Raw genomic sequence first — 20,537 nt, 5'->3', positions numbered from 1 at the left:
TACATGGCCTTTCTTACAACAAAGAATCTCATAAAGTCCCAATAGTTCTTGATAAACTCCCTTCTTTCTGTAAGTAAAGAAGTCTGTCTCTAGGCAAAACTGGCAGCAGAGCCAGGCATGGTTCCACACATCTTTAATCCCAGCACTTAGAAAGCAAAGCAGTTAGAACTTTGAGTTCTAGTCCACCCTGGTCTACATAATAAATTGTAGACCTGCCAGGTAGGGCAACACAGTGAAACTCTGTCTCAAATGGGAAGATTGCAAAGGTCTAGGATAAGCAAATGCTCCAAAATTACGAAGACTACTTAGTAACAAGAGGGCTGTTACGTGAATGCACAAAGTCAAGGTTGCATTTACAGCACTTTCCATCAGCAGAGGATACCTGGGGAGGTGGGGGGAGAGATTTCAACTATAGTGTCCTGCATCTGTTTTTGTTACCTATGTGCACACACACCAGTCTGTGCATGAGGGCTCGAGGCAAGAATGCCATGGTGGGTATGTGGATGACAGAGAACAATGGAGAGTCAGTTCTCTGTCTCTCCTTCTTTCCTAGGTAGGGATTAAACAGGTCTTCAAGGTGCACAGCAAGTGCCTTTACCTCCTGAGCCTTCCTTCTCTCCAGCCCTCTATCACAGCTGTTTCTAAGCAGGAGTGCATTGTTTTTTCTATCACTTTGGTTGTGATCCTGGCCTTAAACAATGGAATCATCTTTCCAGACCCATTTTTTTTTCCTAAAGGAGCAAAGTCAGAAGGGTCCTTGTTTAAAGTCTACATATACATGTATTTAATTCATGGTTTTAAAGTAAGTAGCTTAATTTTTTTCCTAACTTGACCTGGCACATTATCTAAACTTACATTTTAGAATTTCACAATATTCAACTAGTTATCCCAATGTTCTATACAACTATGCTACTTGACCAGAGGGAGAGAGAATACAGTGCTCAGACCTGTCTTCCAATGCCATCTAAAATATGACAATCACCCAGGTAAAATTTACTAAAATTTATGTGAAGTTCTTAAAGAATATTTTAAGACTCACATTTTGTTTTGTCTGCATGCACACACTATGTGCAGCACAGGTGCCCACAGAGCTAAAAGGCAGCATCAGTTAGTAAACTGTCAAGTGAGTGTGTGCTCTTGGGCCCTGAACCTAGCTAGGTACTCTGGAAGAGCGGCAAGTGCTCTTAACCTCTGAGGAATCTCTCCAAATACTCTTCCTTTTACTTACTCTTTCCCTGTATATGAAACACTTTGGATAAGTTCTGACATTGCAAATCTTGTGTTTGCTATACATTATGTCTCTTTTGTATCAAATTCACTTTCTTTAGTAAAGGACACAATTTTATTATTACCATCTGACGTCAAAGTTCTTGTAATTAAGGCAGATTTACCCAAAGTTCTGGCATTATTGACCTGTGCCATCCTGTCCATCAATTTCACACACCTATGTCTTTTTAAGTGCTGTTTTATCTCTTTAATAGTAAACAGAACCTTGGGCTCCCTAAGCTATACTCAACTTGTTGGAAGAGATAGGAAATCATCTTAATGATCCCCCAAACAGTTTTAATAACATTCTAAATTGATAGTGTTTGTCACCACCAGATACCAAGTTCCAATAAAATAAGCCATACCGTCTTAGTTCTATGACACCTTAGCATATATTTAAGTATTTTTCTGCTAAATGAATACATAAAAAAAATCTCATTTGAACCCACAACACTATTTCATTAATCTGAGCCTGCGTAAGTATTTAAAATTATGGTATTTTTTTTTCATGTCTTTGAGGATCAGGATGTTGCTCTCACTGTCTAATAAAGTACAAAGTACAGAGCAGAATAAGCAATTTATGCAAATCTAAAAAGAATTAAACCTTAAATGACTTTAGAAATGTGTTGGTCTGGTATTATTTGTACTAAATATATAACAAAGGAAAATAAATACATTAAACTCAACTCCAATTGAATTATTTTAAGAATCAGAAGACAACATCTAAGGATCTTCGCGGTGTGCACTGAAAGCCCAGCATCACATTAATACTTACTGCATCAGAAGCTTTGCTCGGATTATTGCTTGGATTAGAAGAATGTGAATTTGAACTATGAAGAGCACTGTGGTTGTGTGAGTTTTCTTGTGGAGAGTAACTGGTCCCTTAAATAGAAAGAACAAAGAATAGGCAGTTATAATTCATCTGTTTTTTTAAGCCATGACATTGTAAATACTGTTTGAGTATCATATCCTTTGAATATACATAAAAACATGTAATCCCTGTTCAGTCCAGACTGGCATTGAATTCATTCAGTCTCAGCACAAGGCAGCTGAAATTACAGTTATGTGATATAACAGCGAATACAATTAATGCTTCTCATACTACAGAAAATGTGTCATCCTACAATAGACAGACATAGCTTAAAAATAACACTGCACAGCTAAGCATGATGGTGTATGTCTTTAACTCCAAAACTGTATAGGCAGAAGCAGTGTGATCTCTAGGAGTTTGAAGCTATCCTTATGTACATGAATGAGTTCTAAGACAGCCACCAGCCAGGACTAATTAAGAAGAGACATTTCTTCAAAACAAAACAAAACCAAAAGAAAAGGAATCGTGTTGTCAGACTGTTTGTAAAGAAAATCGAAAGGAGTATAACAAAGGACAAGAGATAGAGAACTAGCTGTTTTCAGTATTTTTGAAATCTGATTTTTTTTTTTAAAGATTTATTTATTTATTATATATAAGTACACTGTAGCTGTCTTCAGATACACCAGAAGAGGGCATCGGATCTCTTTACAGATGGTTGTGAGCCACCATGTGGTTGCTGGGAATTGAACTCATGACCTCTGAAAGAGCAGTCGGGTGCTCTTAACCGCTGAGCCATCTCTCCAGCCCTTGAAATCTGATTTTTAAAACATAATCTCTAAACTTGCTTTTTAATAGTCTTGCAATTTTTTAAGCTAAAATCACTCGAAGTTTTTAAGAGTTTAAAATCTAAGTGAGGAACCTATACTCTGGTTGGTAAGGATGAGATCAAATGTTTCCTCTTGCCAGAGCCAACTCAATCTAGTAGTTCTTAGAAGTAATGCGAGTCATACCCAACATCTACACATCCCAACCAGGGATGACGGAGTCTCCACTGTTATCTTAGGAAAAGCCAATGTAGAGCCTTGAGAATGGAATTCAGTATAGAGTTCTTGTCACTCACACCAAGACAAACGACAGGTTTAACTGCTAGCACTTGGGTAATGAAAGAGAAGCCAAGCTACACAAATCTAAATAAGCAAAAACTCAGAAACCATCAGCTCATCTACTCAAAGGTCAACGGGAGAGGGAGCGAGTGTGTGAGATCAACAATATGTGACCGAATACACACTCACTGTGCACTAACAAACAGCGGTTAGCAACAGCTCGGGCCAACACTGACTTTTGGATATGGATTCTTTACTTTCTAAGTGAGGACATGAACAGACTCATCATCGACTGATGTCACACATGGAAGAGGATCACTTAAACATTAGTACAGTTAACCAAATTAACACCAGTGTGAGGAATTTAATGAAAAACTTCACCCATAAGTCTACCAAGCAGAGAAGCCTGATGGCTTTTACATGTGCTTACATACTGCACTTGTTATCTAATATGGTATTAAACCATTTTTTCTAGATATAGGTAATAAATAAATCCAACAACCACGAGAATCAGAAACCAATTAGGCTCAGGTTGGGCAGAAGTAGGCAAATGTCCAAGTTTCAGGCCATACACAATATAATCACATAATCATGAGAAAATCTACATTCCAGAAAATCTTCCCAACTCTGCAAAGTACTGCTCATGATTTCTAGGCTGCACGCACAAAATACAGCGTGTTGAACATCAGTTTCCCACTAAGAGTATAAATTTTCTCATGTGCTAGGTAGGTAAAGGGTAAAACTATTCTAATCTTACTTAAAATTTAATTTAAATCCAATCTGAGCATGTTAGAGACAGCCTTCTCGAACTACGATCAAAACCTGATACTGGAAGGATGAAGGGTATTTTCAGGGGCTACTTGGTAAGAGACATTTGGATACAAAGCCCTGGAATCAATCTGCTATGCTGCACCATGCATGCATCTTTCTACTCTAGGAACTCAACATCACAGTAAGGGCCCTATGGACGGACAGTGGTACTCGCCCTCCCCTATGCTGCTGACTCTTTAATACAGTTCCTCATACTGTGGTGACCTCCCACCATAAAATTATTTTTTTTGTTGTTACTTCGTAACTGTAATTTTGCTATTCTGAATCTTAATGCAAATACCTGTTTTCTGATGGTCTTAGGCCACCCCTGTAAAAGGGTTGTTTTGACCCCAAAGGAGTCATGACTCACAGGCTGAGAACCAATGCCCTAAAAGGTTATTACAAATATATACAATAACAATTACCAATTATTACACCAAGGTTTTAAAGCGAATCTTAAATATTTGCTAATTTTCCATTTGCAGATAAACCATACAATAATTAACACATGTCATTAGAGTATCTTTATGCACTATTCATCAAGTTGCTTACATGGATTTTCATACAATAATGCCAAAAATAATAGAAGAAAAAAGCCACTGCTATTATCTGAAATGAAAACAAAATAATCTAGTAATAAGGATGAATTAAATGATCTACTCTGACATTTGTTCATTTTCTTAAAGAAAAAGCTATGTTAAATCTAAAGAAGGATCAAATAAGAGCGTTGCTAAAGACACAATGGTTTACTCTATGGACATAGTATTTTGTGCATGATGTCTCACAAAGTTAAGACCCAAGAATCTACCTGCCTTAGTGATTATCAATGAAACCATAAATACCACCCAACATTGCAACAATTAGTAAGACTCTCTTAAAAACTGTAAGGATTTTATGACTGACAGAAGATTATCAGTTAGCTTTTAGGTCAAGTAATACTATCTTCATGTCCAAACATGTAAGCATCAACACACACTAGACTAAACTTAACAAAGGTAACTAATCGAAACCATAACTTAGCAAAGCATTTGGAGGGAGAATTTTGAGCTTTCCCCTCTGCATATTGTCTTTCTAAGTTTAAGCAATACAACTGGCAGAGGAACAAACCCCCCAGGGTAGCAGTGATGGCTTGAGTCCTGCCCTAAAATAGTGCTGAACACAAAATTTTTATGAAATCTAACTTGTTTTTAATGTCATATTTAACTTCTGTATCACACCCAATGATCGTAGTTTCAGGATAAGAAGAAAAATATTTTTTTCTTAAAATAACAAAGACTATAAAGGAAACAGAAAAAATAAGCGTTTGAGACAATAACATGAGCAGGAACAGAACCATCCATAATGCTCAACCCAGAAATCCAGTGACCTTTCAAGTGAACAATGAGAGGTAACACACCTGTGCATAGATAATCTCATCATGTTGCATCCAATTCAGCAAAGAGAAACTAAGCTATTTGTATAATCTAGTGCCCTCTTTATGCTCTTTGCACATTACTAATAAAACTTAGAGTTTACTGAAATGTCCTCTGAGCCCTTAAAGCTTTAGCATTAAAATGAATCATAAGAACATTAAAGCACCTTAAGGATTCCTTTACAGGGTAATGCTGGGGGTGGGAAAGTGACATTTATATTTGTGGTTTGAAGAAATTAAACGATAAGCGAAGTTCTACCCTCTTCAATATTTATCCCAAGAAGCACAGCATGGAGATATAGCATGAGCCTGTACTGCTTTCCGACTGATGCTCCACTGCTCAGCAGTGAACGGCTTCTGCCTTCTGCTCTTCAATTGTGATTTCAATACTGATCCTCTGCCTTGAAAAGACGTCTCAATGCATGAACAAGGTAAGCTAGCTTTGAATTATACTGTAATTTACAAAATAGCAGCTGACTAGTAGTGAGATGTTAAATCAAAACTAAACCAATGTCTCTTAATGAGAATGAGCACATTAGAAGCTAAAGTTCTAAAATACTTACCTACTTATTGTGTATTGTTGGTGCGTCGCGTCTTTGTCTGTGTACGCACACTAAGCTTACTTAACTGTACTCGATAGTCAGTGACCATCTTTGGACCAGTGATAACTTTAATGATAGCAACCAGTGAGTAAACATTTAAAACAAAGGTCATGAATTGAGCTTTATCATAAATGTGTGTGTTATGCAAATCAATCAAAAAGTACAAAATATTATACTATCATCTCTCATATGGTTCATTTAAATATATTTAACTAAACAATACATAAAATTATTTTAATTGCACAGCATTGGAGTTATAGTAGAAATTATAGATGATACAACAGATGAGTATAGGCCATATGCAAAAACTATGCCATTTTTATACAAGGAACTCTATTCAGATTTTGGTAATAAGGACGGATATGACATGTTTTACAATCATAAACAGTATGTGAAAATGACTTTGAACTGCTATAACAGTAAGAAATTTTACAGCTTAGTAAAAATAACCCAATTTAAAAGTCAGGGAAACCGGCCCCGGAGAGATGGCTCAACAGTTAGGAACAGCTGCTGCTATTCAGAGGCATCATCTGCAAATAAAGGCCAGCGATTCCAACATGCAGGCCTCCTTTTCTAGCTTCCTCTGACACCAGGCACACGTGTGCTTACACAAACAAAGACGCGACGCACCAACAATACACATTAAGTAGGTAAGTATCTTAGAACTTTGTTAAATTTACTCTTTTCTCTATTTTAAACACTTTGGATAAGTTTTGACATTGCAAATCTTGCGTTTGCTATACATTATGTCCTTTATTCCCTCTCTTTTGTATCAAATTCACTTTCTTTAGTAAAAGACACAATTTTATTATTACCATATGACTTCAAATATTTTAAAACTTTGTTAAAAATGCACAGGGCTGCTGAATGACACACATAAATCATGCCCCACTCAAAACCAAAGTGGAAGATGAGAACTGTCTCCTTACGAAATTTTTTAAGTATGATGAAGAACTTCCTGAACCACAAGATATCGAAGTCCTTGCTTGAGAGGATAATTAATCAAATACTAGAAACTTCAGAGAAAACAATCTCCACTTGTCACTCTGCTCCAATAAATTTCTCAAACTTTCTTCTGTATTTGTATGAGATTATAAACAATTATAAAAAGACTTCAAGGACATAAAAAAAGATACCGAAAAAAATAAGAAAGACAATTTTAAAAAACCCCTACATACAAATATATTTAAATGTACAAGAATATGGGGAAGTACACATAATCTTAGTAACAGAGACCAAAGGGACAACATAAACCAGTCGAGGAAATACATTTCAAAGAAATCTTAGAAGCAAAGATTTTCTTCTCCACAAACTAATGATATGATCAAAGAAATTGTACACTATAAATAATCAAAGAGGGCTTGGAAGTAAAGGTCAGTGGTAGGGTACAAAAGACAACATAAAAATAAAAACTACAGTTGCCTGTCAGGGACTTGAGAAGGTTATGAGGTGAGTAACTACTTCTAAGTCTGACTGGGAGCCTGCTTCACATGACTATAAACCTGGGAGGGTCATAGCTTCTAGGAGAGAAAACTACTAATGTCATTTATAATGTTACAAAACTGCCTTCTAAGTATTTATGTTTTTACCTCCCTAGTTAGTGCTGTTCTCAACCTTGTACCAAGACGCTTCTCTCTGCAGTGAGCATCTGCAGTGAGCATCAGTTGATGCAGAAAGGCTAACAAGTGATTGATTGCTTAGTCCCAAATGGGACACCTATACCAACCAGCCCAGGATCAGGGACCTCACAGACAATAAGGAGGCAAGAGTACGCGCGCACACTCACACATACACAAATGTTAACAAGCTAAAAAAATTAAAAAAGCAGACCATTAAATACATGCACTTACAAGTTTTATGTTTTCGTTCTTTCACTTGCTTAAAGATGCTTTCTGACACTCCATAGACACTGCTCCTAACTACTAGTCATTCCTAGTAACTGTTAATTTAATGGCTCTTCTGAATCTTACTCCAAAACTTCAATCAGCCCATTTAAGATCCCAATAGCTATAAAAAAAAAAATCAGTCAAATTAATGACATTTGCACTTTCCACTACTCCCAATCTTCTTGTGTATTCATAGGAAGGCACACATGTGCTTAAGGTGCAGTGCTAAAGAAGAGGCCAAACGACAACTTTGTATGTCATTCTTCAGGTGCCATCCTGAGATTTGCTTCAGAAATAAAGAACTAAGTATACAATACCTGAAGCAGCTCCTACCCAAGCCCAAAGCTTCCCTGTTCTACATACCTACCTCAACAAAAGCATTAAGCTTGGTTAAAAAGCCAAATTTCACAATAGATAAAAATACCAGGTGCTTTTATAACCAGATCTTCCAAAGTGCTGATGAAAACAATCAGATTATTTGAAAAGAATATGCATAAAGGTATGCAATTACAAGAGGGTTTGCTGCTGTTGTTACTTTATTTGATTATATTTTGAGATAGGTCCTCACTCCATAGTCTAGGCTGGCTGCAGTTAATAAAAGTCATTTGTCCTAGCTGGCCTTTTTTCTTTTGTGTTGTTTTGGTCAAGATGACATAACCTTGAGTTATCTGGGAAAAGGCATTACAACCAGTGGGCAGGTGGTGCTATGAATAGGAATTCCGAACTTGAGTCAAAAAAAAAAAAAAATGCTACAGAATAGGATGGAAGGGAAGATCTGGGAGGAACTAGGGAAAATAAAACCAGGATCAAAATATATAGTATGAAAATCTATTATTAATTAAAAAAAAATAAAAGAAACAGGAAAGGAAACTAGGGAAGCCAGGAGGAGCAAATCAATAAAGCGCAGTCCCCTGGTGTCTTTCAGTTCTAGCCTCTACTTCTGCATTGAGTTCCTGACTAACTTGCCTGCATGATAGCCTGTAAGCCGAATAAATAAACCCTTTCCTCCCCAAGCTGCTTTTGGAGTTTTATCACAGCCCACAGAAGCATGACTAGGCTAAGAGACTTCTCAGGTCTCAGCCTTGTTTGCCTAGACGCTGTTAAGATAGGTTTAGACAACATCGCACTTAAAAAATTCTGAAATAGACAGCAGATAAACACAGTGCTGACTGGACTGTGATCCCCTAGAAAAATCAGTCCAAGCTGCACGCAAACAACCACACACAAAATAAATACAAGGAGGGGGAGGGCGGCGGCACAACTTTTAATCTCTTCAATTTTCCTTATTCCTAAATCGAGACTTTTCACTTAAACATAGTATCATTAAACAGGGCAAATATGTTGATAAATCAAAATTATCAGATTACACAAGACTAATAAGACTTGCTAGACATCATTTACATACATTATTTTTCCTTATACCTTAAACGATTTGCAGGATCTCAAGTATCTACTTTTCATCCAACACATAGATAGATTACGGGTGGCATAAAAAAGCCCAAAATTTCCAAAAAAGCCCAAATCCACTATCTCTCCTCTTATTGTGGCCCATATCCTACAGGTCTCCAAGTCACCAATTCTCACATTTTCTATCCACTGGCATAGGCTGACCCACGCACAGTTTTTAAAATGCTTTCCCTCCTGACCCTCCAGGAGACACCCTTCCCAGACATTCCTCTTGTTCTGTCAATAGCACCTCACTCCTGTGCTAAGTTTCTTTCTCAAACTTTGACTTAAGTTTCAGAGCAAAGCCCTAGTCCTCACTTCTTTATGTAAAATAGGTGTTGGCAAACCCCCATTTAAATCAGGTCACACCCATCCTCCTGCCTATGGTTGTTTTAGAAGTATAAATTCAAGTTCCCCAACTAGCAATGGTTAATGATTTTATAATGGTGTGAAATCAATATAAATTCAATAAAAATTGTACTTCAAATATTTATGTTTTCCCAGGGAATTAGTACATGGACTCTCTGGTAAATCTATAAATCCTAGTCAGCCACATCACAACACAGATAGATACAATACATTCATCTGACTTACAGTATTTTACAGTGTAGTATTTGTAAAGCCCACTGACTATAAAACTAAAATTTACTATCTGACCTTTACCAAGACTCTACTAACCCTAGTATTCATTCATCTTCTGGAGTCTTAAGTTGATTCCCTTAAACTCTAAGTCTTTGTGTTAGTAAATCCACTCCAGTGCTCTGATCTAGCTACCAATCCCTCTGATGTAAGACAAACAAAAATACAAAGGAAAACCACCTCAATTTCTCTGATCCTTCCAACACTTTTGGCAGCATAGAAACTACCAATCAAATTCCAAGAGTCAGGCTTCAGATGGTTCTTTTAAAAATACTTTAATCAGGGGCTGGGGATTTAGCTCAGTGGTAGAGCGATTGCCTAGGAAGCGCAAGGCCCTGGGTTCGGTCCCTAGCTCCGAAAAAAAGAACCAAAAAAAAAAAAAAAAAAAAAAAACTTTAATCACTCAACTTAGAACAACCCTCCACTCCCTTCCAGGCATAGTAAGGGAAAGGTCAGGGAGCAAAGGTGAAAAATAGGACAAAAAGAACATTTTTTCTGAATTCTGAACATTTAAAGCTATCCTTTAAGTTTTTTGTTAGGGATGCTTAAAAAAAAAATTCTTCCTTACACCTAATGGTGACTCTGTATGTCACTAATTTTATATTGCTGCTACACTGTCTAAGTAGATATTATTGGTTGGCACTGGAAACTCATTAAGTTATGGCCAATGATCAGTCAATTATATATTTAGTTCCTGTCAGAAAACATAACAAATGTTCCATGTAACAGTCAGAACAGTGTGATTAACAAAAGGGAATCCAGATAATGAAATAGAGCACATTGCTCTTAAACTGAAGCCTGAAGCCCCAGGATGATACTGAGTAAACTCAAAGAGCATTAAACTCTACCATGAGCTGTCCTACTTGCTTGGCTAGGAAAACGTGGCTGGTGAACTGCAGCCAGAGAGCTGGCTGTGAAGTGTGGGAAGGGTGTGAGAGAAGCAGTGGGTAGAGGATGCTGGAGAGAGACACTGAGGAAGGCATTTGCCATTCTAACTACTAGGACTTGGGCAGAGGTGACGACTGTACCATCACTGAGTTCTGGGTACAGCCTCAGACTGGTGACAGGGAGTGACACAGATGACACTGACATAAAAAGCCAAACCCACGGTGTTCATAGTGACTATCAGCTATACACTTGTTTATCAGCTATTTATCATAATCATGTAAGTCCATTTTCATGTAAGACATAACTGTTTATTAGACACGATCACATCACTTTGAGTCATCTTTCTAACTATCCTTTCTCAAAAAATAAACATACCAAATGAACATTTTTAAGAAGAAAGCACCAGTAATCCATACTTTCAATTATAAAACTTTAAGACAAAAATATAGTAACCCAACTAGGATGAGTTTGCCACTAAGACATATGAAACAACACATATAGAAAATACTACCAAGAATACATTACAAGAAACAAACAATAACAAGAAATCTAAACATCTCTAAGAAGAAAACTGAGGCCTTTTAGAACATATGCAAAAAGGTTAAATACTTATATGAAAACTCTAAAACTGTTTGAAAACTGTCTCTTAGGTGATATGACACGAGCACACAACAACATACAAATTAACTGGTATCACAGTACAAAACACCTCTGCTCAGAGGCTGCTGCAGCAGACACTGCCCTGAAAAATGGGAATGCATGGTTTTGAGTCAAATACCTCATAAGATTCAAATATCCAAAATATATAATGAATGCATTATATACTGAATAAAGTATTAGAAGAATGTTCTCTTACTCGTGGATTCCAACCTGTAATCTTGATGTGAGTACACAATCTGGATTAACTGGAGAGACCAGGAAAGTTAAAAGGCCCTAGAGATGGAGTGGGGTACAAGAAGCTCTAGTGAGGGGAATGGTAGGACACAGGCCCTATGAAGGAGAAACTGGGAAAACCAGGCTGGCAGGGGATGGGTATTGGGGTGTGTAGTGAAATACCTTAACTGCAAATATGGAAAGCAGGGAGATTCAAAAGGAGAGAAATAAGTGCGAGAGAACACTAAGGACTTTGAAAAGATGTAAGAAAACATCCTAAAAATACACATATGTTAGTAAATACATATTTAAAAAAATATCCCACTTGATGAAAAATGCTTAAAAAGAAGCCAGATAATAAAAACATAGTGCCAGTCACGGGGAACCTCCCTTCAAGTAGGTCAGGGGGTTTGAAGGGACTAGCAAAACAGTTTCCAGGCTTTTGCCCTCGCCCTTGGTTGACCCTCTGCTGAAGATGCCACACTTGTGACCCAGCACTTAGAGGAATCAAGCTGGGACTAACCTGGAAGCCTCCTGACTGAGGACTAGCTCTCACAGTATCCACAGGTACTATTCAAGCTGCCAAAGAAGGAAAGTAAATAGCCCTACCAGTCACGTTGCCTATGAGCCACAACAATAACCAGAAAAGCAAGAAATCCCCACAGTACAATAGCAGCAAGTGTACTTGAGTCTATCTGGATTTAAGGCACTCTAAAAGAAAAGGATTTATCCTGGTAATATAAATCCAGGTCACTACCAGAATTATTTTTAAAGACTTCAAGATTTTTACAGAATTTTACAGACTTCAAGAAATCTTAATACAGTGCCAGTTTCCAAACCAGCATACTCTCTTACTGCACTCTAAATATTTATTCATATGTGCAGATGCAAGGATAGATCTCACCCGTCCTAACCATAGGACACTGCAGAAGAGGAAGGAGAAATGATTTTAATAGCGAGAGTTCCAGGGTGCCACTACAATGGCAAGGCCCTTCGTCAGTAAACAGATTCCCAATTAAATCAAAGCATCAGAACCACTCTCTGCATTTCACCCTTTCTATTCAATTAAAAAAAATTCCTCAGATATAAACTAAGAAGAACCATAACAATCATGTAAATAATTAAGTATGATATATAATTAAAATCTAGTCTACATATTTGTCAATTAGATAAAGTAGTCATTCCTAACTTAAGAGTTACAATTCTATTCCTGAATTATGTTTAGATTTTAGACTGTAAGTAACACCATCTGAAAACTTTGTTTTCTACTCTATATGATGTCTTTAATGGTATGGGACTATTATAAGTAGTCTTCAACCCTGTCAGAAATCTAAGAAGGAATTAAACATTACCTGAGTATATAGGAAGCACCAAACATAGCTTCTCAAATTTAAACAAATGTAGAGACAGCTGATTACTTTGACAGTCCCCCATTCCTCAAAACATTGGAGCCTTTTGGCCCAGGATCATCTGACCTTTGTAAAGCAAAATTAAAGGATGTTTCCCCTGTCTCAACAGAGCTATCGATCAACTATTCTGCAGGGTGCCCACTTGGGGCAGTATTTTGTTCATAGATGAAACAGGCAATTTTTGCCCTGTGGCTACCTTGCCACATCTGGAAGTAAAGATGTGCAATATTTTTTTCTGAACTGTGAAGGGAGTGCTGTCAGGAACAAACATGTTTTTAGTCAAAACTTTTAATTATAATGGTTAAATGTCAGATTTTGTGGATTTCTGATGTTTTTGAAGACTATTTATATAAAGTATACTTGAACTGTTAAACTTTATCTATTCTTAATCATTTCTATGAGTAAATTGAAAGCACTTTATTACAATTAAATTAGAATCTAACCTATCCATGAGTTTACTATCTTATCTGGCCCTTAACTTGCATTAATCATCTTGTTCTTAAATGAGTTGTACAATGTCTAAGAGTAACAGTATTAATTTTAAATTGTTTATCAATATCTATATATTGATTAATTCAATGAAAACTTTAACTTTATACCAACATATAAGCTCTATACCAATGTAAGAGACTATAATTTTACATCAATTGCAAAGATTTATACCAATGTAAGATTATGGCTGCACAATATTTAAGAAAATTTAGTAATCCATCTCTCATCTATTGTTCAAAATTATAATCAGGTAGACTGAGAGGGCGACTGGGAGGACTAGAGAAGGGGAAACAGAAGTAACAGGAGAAAAGCAATCCAGCCACATGAGTTTTCAGGTTAAGTGGCCTCTCACCGAGGCTGGGGTAGCAGGGAATGATTCAGAAGTACTCATTGTGTTAGCAAAGGCATTTTAAGAATAACTGGCCCGTGCGTGCGTGCATGCATACATGCATGTTCTAGTCACAGATCCAAAATAGCTCCTGGGTAGGTGCCTGCTTGGGACTGGCCAGAAACACAAAGCTATGTAACAAAAATGGAATGCTACACACAGAGCACATATATGCATGTGTCTATATATGTACGCAACGACAAAGAGGTCATGGATTAGAAAGGGAGTCCAGGATATGAGAAGTGTTGGAAGGGGACAGAATGGGGTGGAAATGAACATACACATGTATAAGAGTCTCTTCGATACCTATAATATGTAAGGAATGTCCACTTACCTATGTACAAACAACCAAAGAAAATCTATAATATGTAAGGAATGTCCGCTTACCTATGTACAAACAAGCAAAGAAAACCAAGGCAGGTTATCTACACCTCAGCCACTGTCATGCACTGCTTCCAAGAGTCAGAATGTGTGGTCTTAAGTAGTAACTCAAGAAAATATGGTGCATACACACAAAGGAATATTATTCACCTACTCACCAAAGAAAGAGCCTACCATTTGTACCAACACAGATTTTGCTACATAAAGACAGAAAAACAATGTACGACATACAATTTTCATGTGGAAACTTTGGCTGAACTGATGATAGAACAGAAAAAAGTGTGGGGCCAGGCTGTCGAAGGGGGCTGGTCAAAGGACACAAACTTTCACTTTGAATATAGTAACAAGTTCTGTGAGTCTCTTGCATTAGTAATGAGCATATTAATTTTTCAACGGTACAATTATTTATCAAATCATCACACTGGATACTTTTAAAACACTCCATTTTGGTCAATTAAATATTTAAAATTTAACAACTGACAGCTATTACTAAAGATCTGGTATTTTGAAAAAAGATAGAAACCCTACATCTAGGAAGTTTCCCACACAAGTAAAAAAAAAAATACATTTAAAAACTTTATTTTAGCAGTTTTTTTTTTCCAAGAACATATACAAGGGGTATTTATTTCCTAGAGAATGGAGTTTGTGGCAATCTTACAATACCATATGCACCTTTCTCCTATTTGAATCAAAATGTCACCCCCGCCCCCAAGGTATATGATTCAAGAGTCAAAAAGTCACTAAGAATGAAAGGGCAAATGATTTCCAAATGGGTCCTACTAAATCTCATTAGAATTGCTTACAAGGAAAAAGAGGATACAAGTCAGATCTCAGTATCTGGGAGTTCCCTATCTTTAACCAATCACAGCGCAAAAGTATTGGGGGCAGGGGAGAATTCTGTAAATGTAAATGCCATATGTACACATCATAGCATACTCCAATCATGCACACACACACAATAAGCATTTTAAAAATTGGGAGAGTCATACTGAACATGCACGAAGGCATTTCCTTGCTACCATTTTCTCAGCAACACAACATAGCAACAGCTTACTATACTGCACAACAATGTTACACTGTATTACACACATACCAATATTCTGTAGGTGATCTGTGTATAGTATCCTAAATAGACTTTCTATTAAAGGACTTAAACAGGGAAGGTGTTAATCTGAGAGGGACACAGAACCAAAATTCCCAGGATGACCAAGATTATTGCACTTCTCTGAACAATAAGGGTCAATGTTCTCTTACCATCAAGAATCTAAATTATAGTTTCAAGCATACTTAAATATTTTTTAGGCTCTAACTTATTATCTATCCCAGATGTCACACCAATAATCACGATGAGATTTAATTCTTAGATCCTGAACTCTATTAATTCCTAGTGTTGTAAGAATACTTGCAATTTGCAAACTTCTCTGAGAATGAGCACTGTGACTGTGGAAGCATGATAAACCTGCATACATTAAGTTTCTATCACCCACAATTTTGCACATACATGGCCTTTATACTAGTGGCATTTTTATGTACCTCAAGCAATCATCAAACTTCGAAAAACAACTGTATAACATTTCTGGCCATGCCAAAAAAAAAAAAAAACGTACAGGGCTCCCTCTGGGAAACTGGGTGAACAAAACTGCACACAGAAAGTTAACAAGACTAAATCACTGGCTGTAGATGCAGAAAAACATTCTAGGGGAACCAAGCATTTTACCATTCTGTTCATGTTATGAATACAAAATGTGGTTAACACATCAGTCACTGTGACCCTTTGGATTACTACATTTCAATAAACTGTTACTATTCTCTAGAATTATTCATTTCAAACATTTATCACTTTCAAAAGTCTGAAATGACAGTACATTTATCAATTTTTTTTTAAGAAAGGTAAGTAGTAAGGCAGCAATAACTCTCAGGACTACGAGAAAGGTGTGGGTAAAACCCTGAGAGTGAAGAACCAAGACTCCAGAGACAAGAGGGGAGGACCAAACAAGCTAACCAAGCTTAGGGTTAACCATCAAGACAAAGAAGAGGAATAGTAACACATGAGTAGTAACAATCTGCTGCTCACACGTGGCTAAAGAAGACACAAAAGAGGAAACAAGTCAGTATTACAGGCCTGTAATAGAAGGCACCTTTCATCACTTAACAACTAGCATGAATGGGACAGAAAACCAAGCAGCTAATTTTAGACATTAAAATACTAAAATATAGAGTATCTAGTAGAATATATGCCAGATAATATATATGCCAAAACTGACATGTTGCATTATTCTAGGCTTGGTTTGGCTAGTTAGAGAAAGGAGCTTGCAAATTGAAGTCTAAAAAGTACAAAGCAATGGGCAAAGGGGACCAGGAGGTAACATTTAGTACATCCAAACTAAATATTTACCAAGAACTAGGAACTCAAGCTAGGAATGTAAGAAACGCTATAGCTAGTTACTCCTTGAAATGTTAGTGTTCTAGCTCAAGACCGACAGGAAGGCACTAAAGGACTTTTATATACATTAGCAAATGTGCTTTTCATTTATCATGAGTGTTTCAGGCAAGAGTACCTGCAGGGTTGAGAATAAACTGCAAGAGATGGGGAAGGGTGTGACAACTATTTAATCCAAATCAAGAAATGTTAAACATAGGGGTTGGGGATTTAGCTCAGTGGTAGAGCGCTTGCCTAGGAAGCGCAAGGCCCTGGGTTCGGTCCCCAGCTCCCAAAAAAAGAACCAAAAAAAAAAAAAAAAAAAAAAAGAAATGTTAAACATGCACAAGGTGACTCATAAGCTGCTACAAACAGGTGGTAAATGTTATAGACAAAGAAAAATAAAGGCATCAAAAACTAAGATCTAAACTGTGGAAGCTTGTGAATCAGGAATTGAAGGCCAGCCTCAGCTATACAGACAAACCTGGCTAAGCAAAAGTAAGTGAAGATCAATAACAAGATAACTAATTTTCATTAAACCTCAGTACTCTAAACTCAATAGTAAGAGAAGCCTGGAACTTATACTAGCTATTTGAAATATCCATTTCTAAAAATCAATAATGAAATTTAGGTTATAATATTCACATCAAGAAATAACAAGTTAGGGGTTGAGGATTTAGCTCAGAGGTAGAGCGCTTGCCTAGCAAGCCAAGGCCCTGGGTCCGGTCCCCAGCTCCGAAAAAAAGAACCAAGAAAAAAAAAAAAAAAAAAAAAAAAAAAAAAAAAGAAAGAACAAGTTAGGATACTTAGCTCAATCTTAAGTCATCAGTCCTACACACATGCCAATAAGGGCAACGTAACTGGACTAAGGCTGTGTGTGTGTATTAAGTGTATACGAAGCAAAAACAAATGGAATAAATCACAACTTTGAAAAGGAATGGCTTGGAAAATATATAAGAAACTAAATAGAGTAAGGTACAAATAATGCAAATGCAGTGTATTCATATATAACATTCAAGTAATTTTTGAGTTTTAATAAACATATAAAGATTAGGGCCAAACAGAAGACTCAGGGAACAGCTGCTGCTCTTGCTCTTATCTTACAGCGGCCATGCATTTCATCTCCAGCACCAATGTGGCACACGAGTGGTACACATAAATACATGCAGGCAAAATTCTCATACACATAAAATAAAAACCTAAAAAATACATGAAAACTGAAGGAGCTGGAGGGGGTAGCCATGGAAGTAATCAAAGTATAGTATTCTCATGTATAAAACATCAAAATAATTTATGAAAGTTGTAAAATGCCTTCTTATACTTTTTTGTATTATGATAATAACGCATGTGAGCTTGAGGAAGCTAGAGGACAACTTGTCAGGCAGACCCTTCCATTCACAATAAATATCCTAGAGACTGAGCTTAGGTGCTGAGGCTTGATGGCAAGTGCCTTCACCCTCTGAACCACCACCCTAGCATTTCCAGTTTAAAATTAAACCAACGAGAAACAAAAATCAGTATTTGATTAACAGCCAGAATTTTTGAGAGTAAAAGCTACTCATTCTGATAAAGTATTTTTAATTAGCATACCAAATATTTTAGGTTTGTTTTTTAAAAAAAACATGTTTTTGAAGATCCTCCCGCCACATTCTCACCTTCCCCAATACTTTTTCTGTTTTCGTGTCACAAGCATTCTTTTTTTTTTTTTTTCGGAGCTGGGGACCGAACCCAGGGCCTTGTGCATGCTAGGCAAGCACTCTACCACTGAGCTAAATCCCCAACCCCCACAAGCATTCTTTAATGACCTTCCCAATCTCATTCTAGACCTATATTCGCTTTCTCCCTTTATAATTTCATGACCCACCCACAGCCACAGTCACTGATACAAATACAATCATAAGAAGCTAAGATCTAGGATAGCTCAGTCAGCAAAGTGCTTGCTGTACAACCGTGAGGACCTTAGTTCTACTTCAGAATCCATTTAAAAAGAAGATGGGCATGGTGGTCCAAGTGTGTGATCACGTAAAAAGGAGGAACAAACAAGGAGATGCTGGTCACCCATTAAAATCTACTAGAATTCCAGGTAAATGAGAAAATACAAAAACCTAGGATGTATATATGAAGAACATGCAGCATTTTACTTCCCAAGTCAGGGTTACTTCATTTATTATTTCCACACGTATCCATTTCCTATATAATTTCACTTTGTGACTGAATAAAATTCCATTATGCTTATGAAGCACTTATTTATCACCACTGATGTACAATGAGGTGATTCCATTTCCATACAATTCTAAATAGAACATGAATGTGCAAGAACCTATGGTAATAGAAATGTGGCTCTCATCCTTCTTCGGAGCTTCTCTTTGCAGGGGTAGGGTGGGATTGGGGTGGGGGAGGGCAGATGAAGAGCGTTATGGAAAGTCACAACTGGTAAAATAAGGAGAACAACTGATGAAGGGGCAAATGGCATGAACCTACAATATGATCAACAAACTGAGACTCAAGGAACATCCACTGATAGGGCAAAGAGTGTAGGAACAGAGGACCAGAAAGTCTGCTGTGGGATTGTTTCCTAGAAATGACTGGGAAGCTATACCCATGTCTCAACGTGATTGTCTAACAAGACCTAAATGACGACACCAACAGAAATGCTAAAAGTCTCCTGGGTCTCACCCCTAGTGTTGGTGTTCTGTGCTGAGTGAGGAAGATTTAAGTCTTCCCCTGGATGAGCCCCTTAATCTAATTCCAAAGCCCTGAAAATATACAAACAAGCAACAGCAAATGGATTCAGCAGCTTCTATCTATATATTTATGTATGTATGTATATATGTCTATGTGTGTGGGGTATGTGTGAGTGTATGTAGATAGACTTACATATACATATAACCATAACTACTAAAGAACATGAATGAGTTAGGGTGAGGAGTGAGCAATGTACGAATGGTTAGAAGAGTTAGAGGGAGAAAGTATTTGTTGGGATAATAATTTTGAATACAGGGTTGACCTTGGTATTGTTACTGTTACTGGGTAAATACCTGCCTGAGTCTTTTGTAAACATTCTTCTGCATCAGTTGGTGATTGGTTTTAATAAAGAGCTGACAGCCTATAGCAGGACAGAAGAAGAAAAAGCATAACTTCCAGGAAGAGTTGGAACTCTGGAAAAGAATCAGGCTCAGAGGAAGCTGGACGTTCAGGGACAGAATGAGAAGTTAATAAAGCACATGGCAAACAGGGACTAGTATAGACGGGATTATTAAGTTATGTTAGTTGGGAATAAACCTAAATAATAATAATAAAAATAATAAAAAGTCTCCATATCATTATTGGGAGTATGGTGGTTGAGAAACTAGAGATAATGATTCAATTATATTTTAATTCTTTAAAATTGGCAAATTTAAAAAAACAATCACTGTGGTAGAATAGAATCCCTCTGGATGTATGTCCAAGAGAAACAGCTCGTTCTAGCTTTGGGGCTGGGGGTATGGAGGTCTGAGAAACCTCTGTTCTTGAAAATGAAAAGTATATTTAACACACAATTTGAGACAAACTAGAAGCCACACTGCTTCTAGATAGAACTAAAGTAATGTTACTCACTGTTCCTACCTCTCCAGTGTCAAGATTAAAGAAGTATATATGAAATCGAAATATTTTCAGTAATTTTAAAGTTTATTTGGCATTTACAGACAAAACTAAAACTGGGTTCTGTCTAC

General features: G+C 37.0%; 1 protein-coding gene across 24 annotated transcripts in view; it reads right to left on the bottom strand.

Annotated features, from left to right (window-relative positions):
* Window positions 1-20,537, bottom strand: part of Wac (WW domain containing adaptor with coiled-coil) — a 60,151-nt gene that overhangs the window by 23,846 nt on the left and 15,768 nt on the right. For all 24 annotated transcript variants that reach the window (XM_087590708.1, XM_087590711.1, XM_087590713.1 and 21 more), the window contains exon 4: window positions 2,042-2,148. In XM_087590708.1, the coding sequence (XP_087446834.1) occupies window positions 2,042-2,148 (107 nt within the window). The remainder of the gene's footprint in view (window positions 1-2,041; window positions 2,149-20,537) is intronic.

This window comes from Rattus norvegicus, chromosome 17 (genome assembly GCF_021556685.1).
Source record: "Rattus norvegicus strain SHRSP/BbbUtx chromosome 17, alternate assembly SHRSP_T2T, whole genome shotgun sequence".
NCBI lineage: Eukaryota > Metazoa > Chordata > Mammalia > Rodentia > Muridae > Rattus > Rattus norvegicus.
Note: the sequence above shows the minus strand (reverse complement) of the source record. Positions and strands in the feature narration are given on the sequence as shown.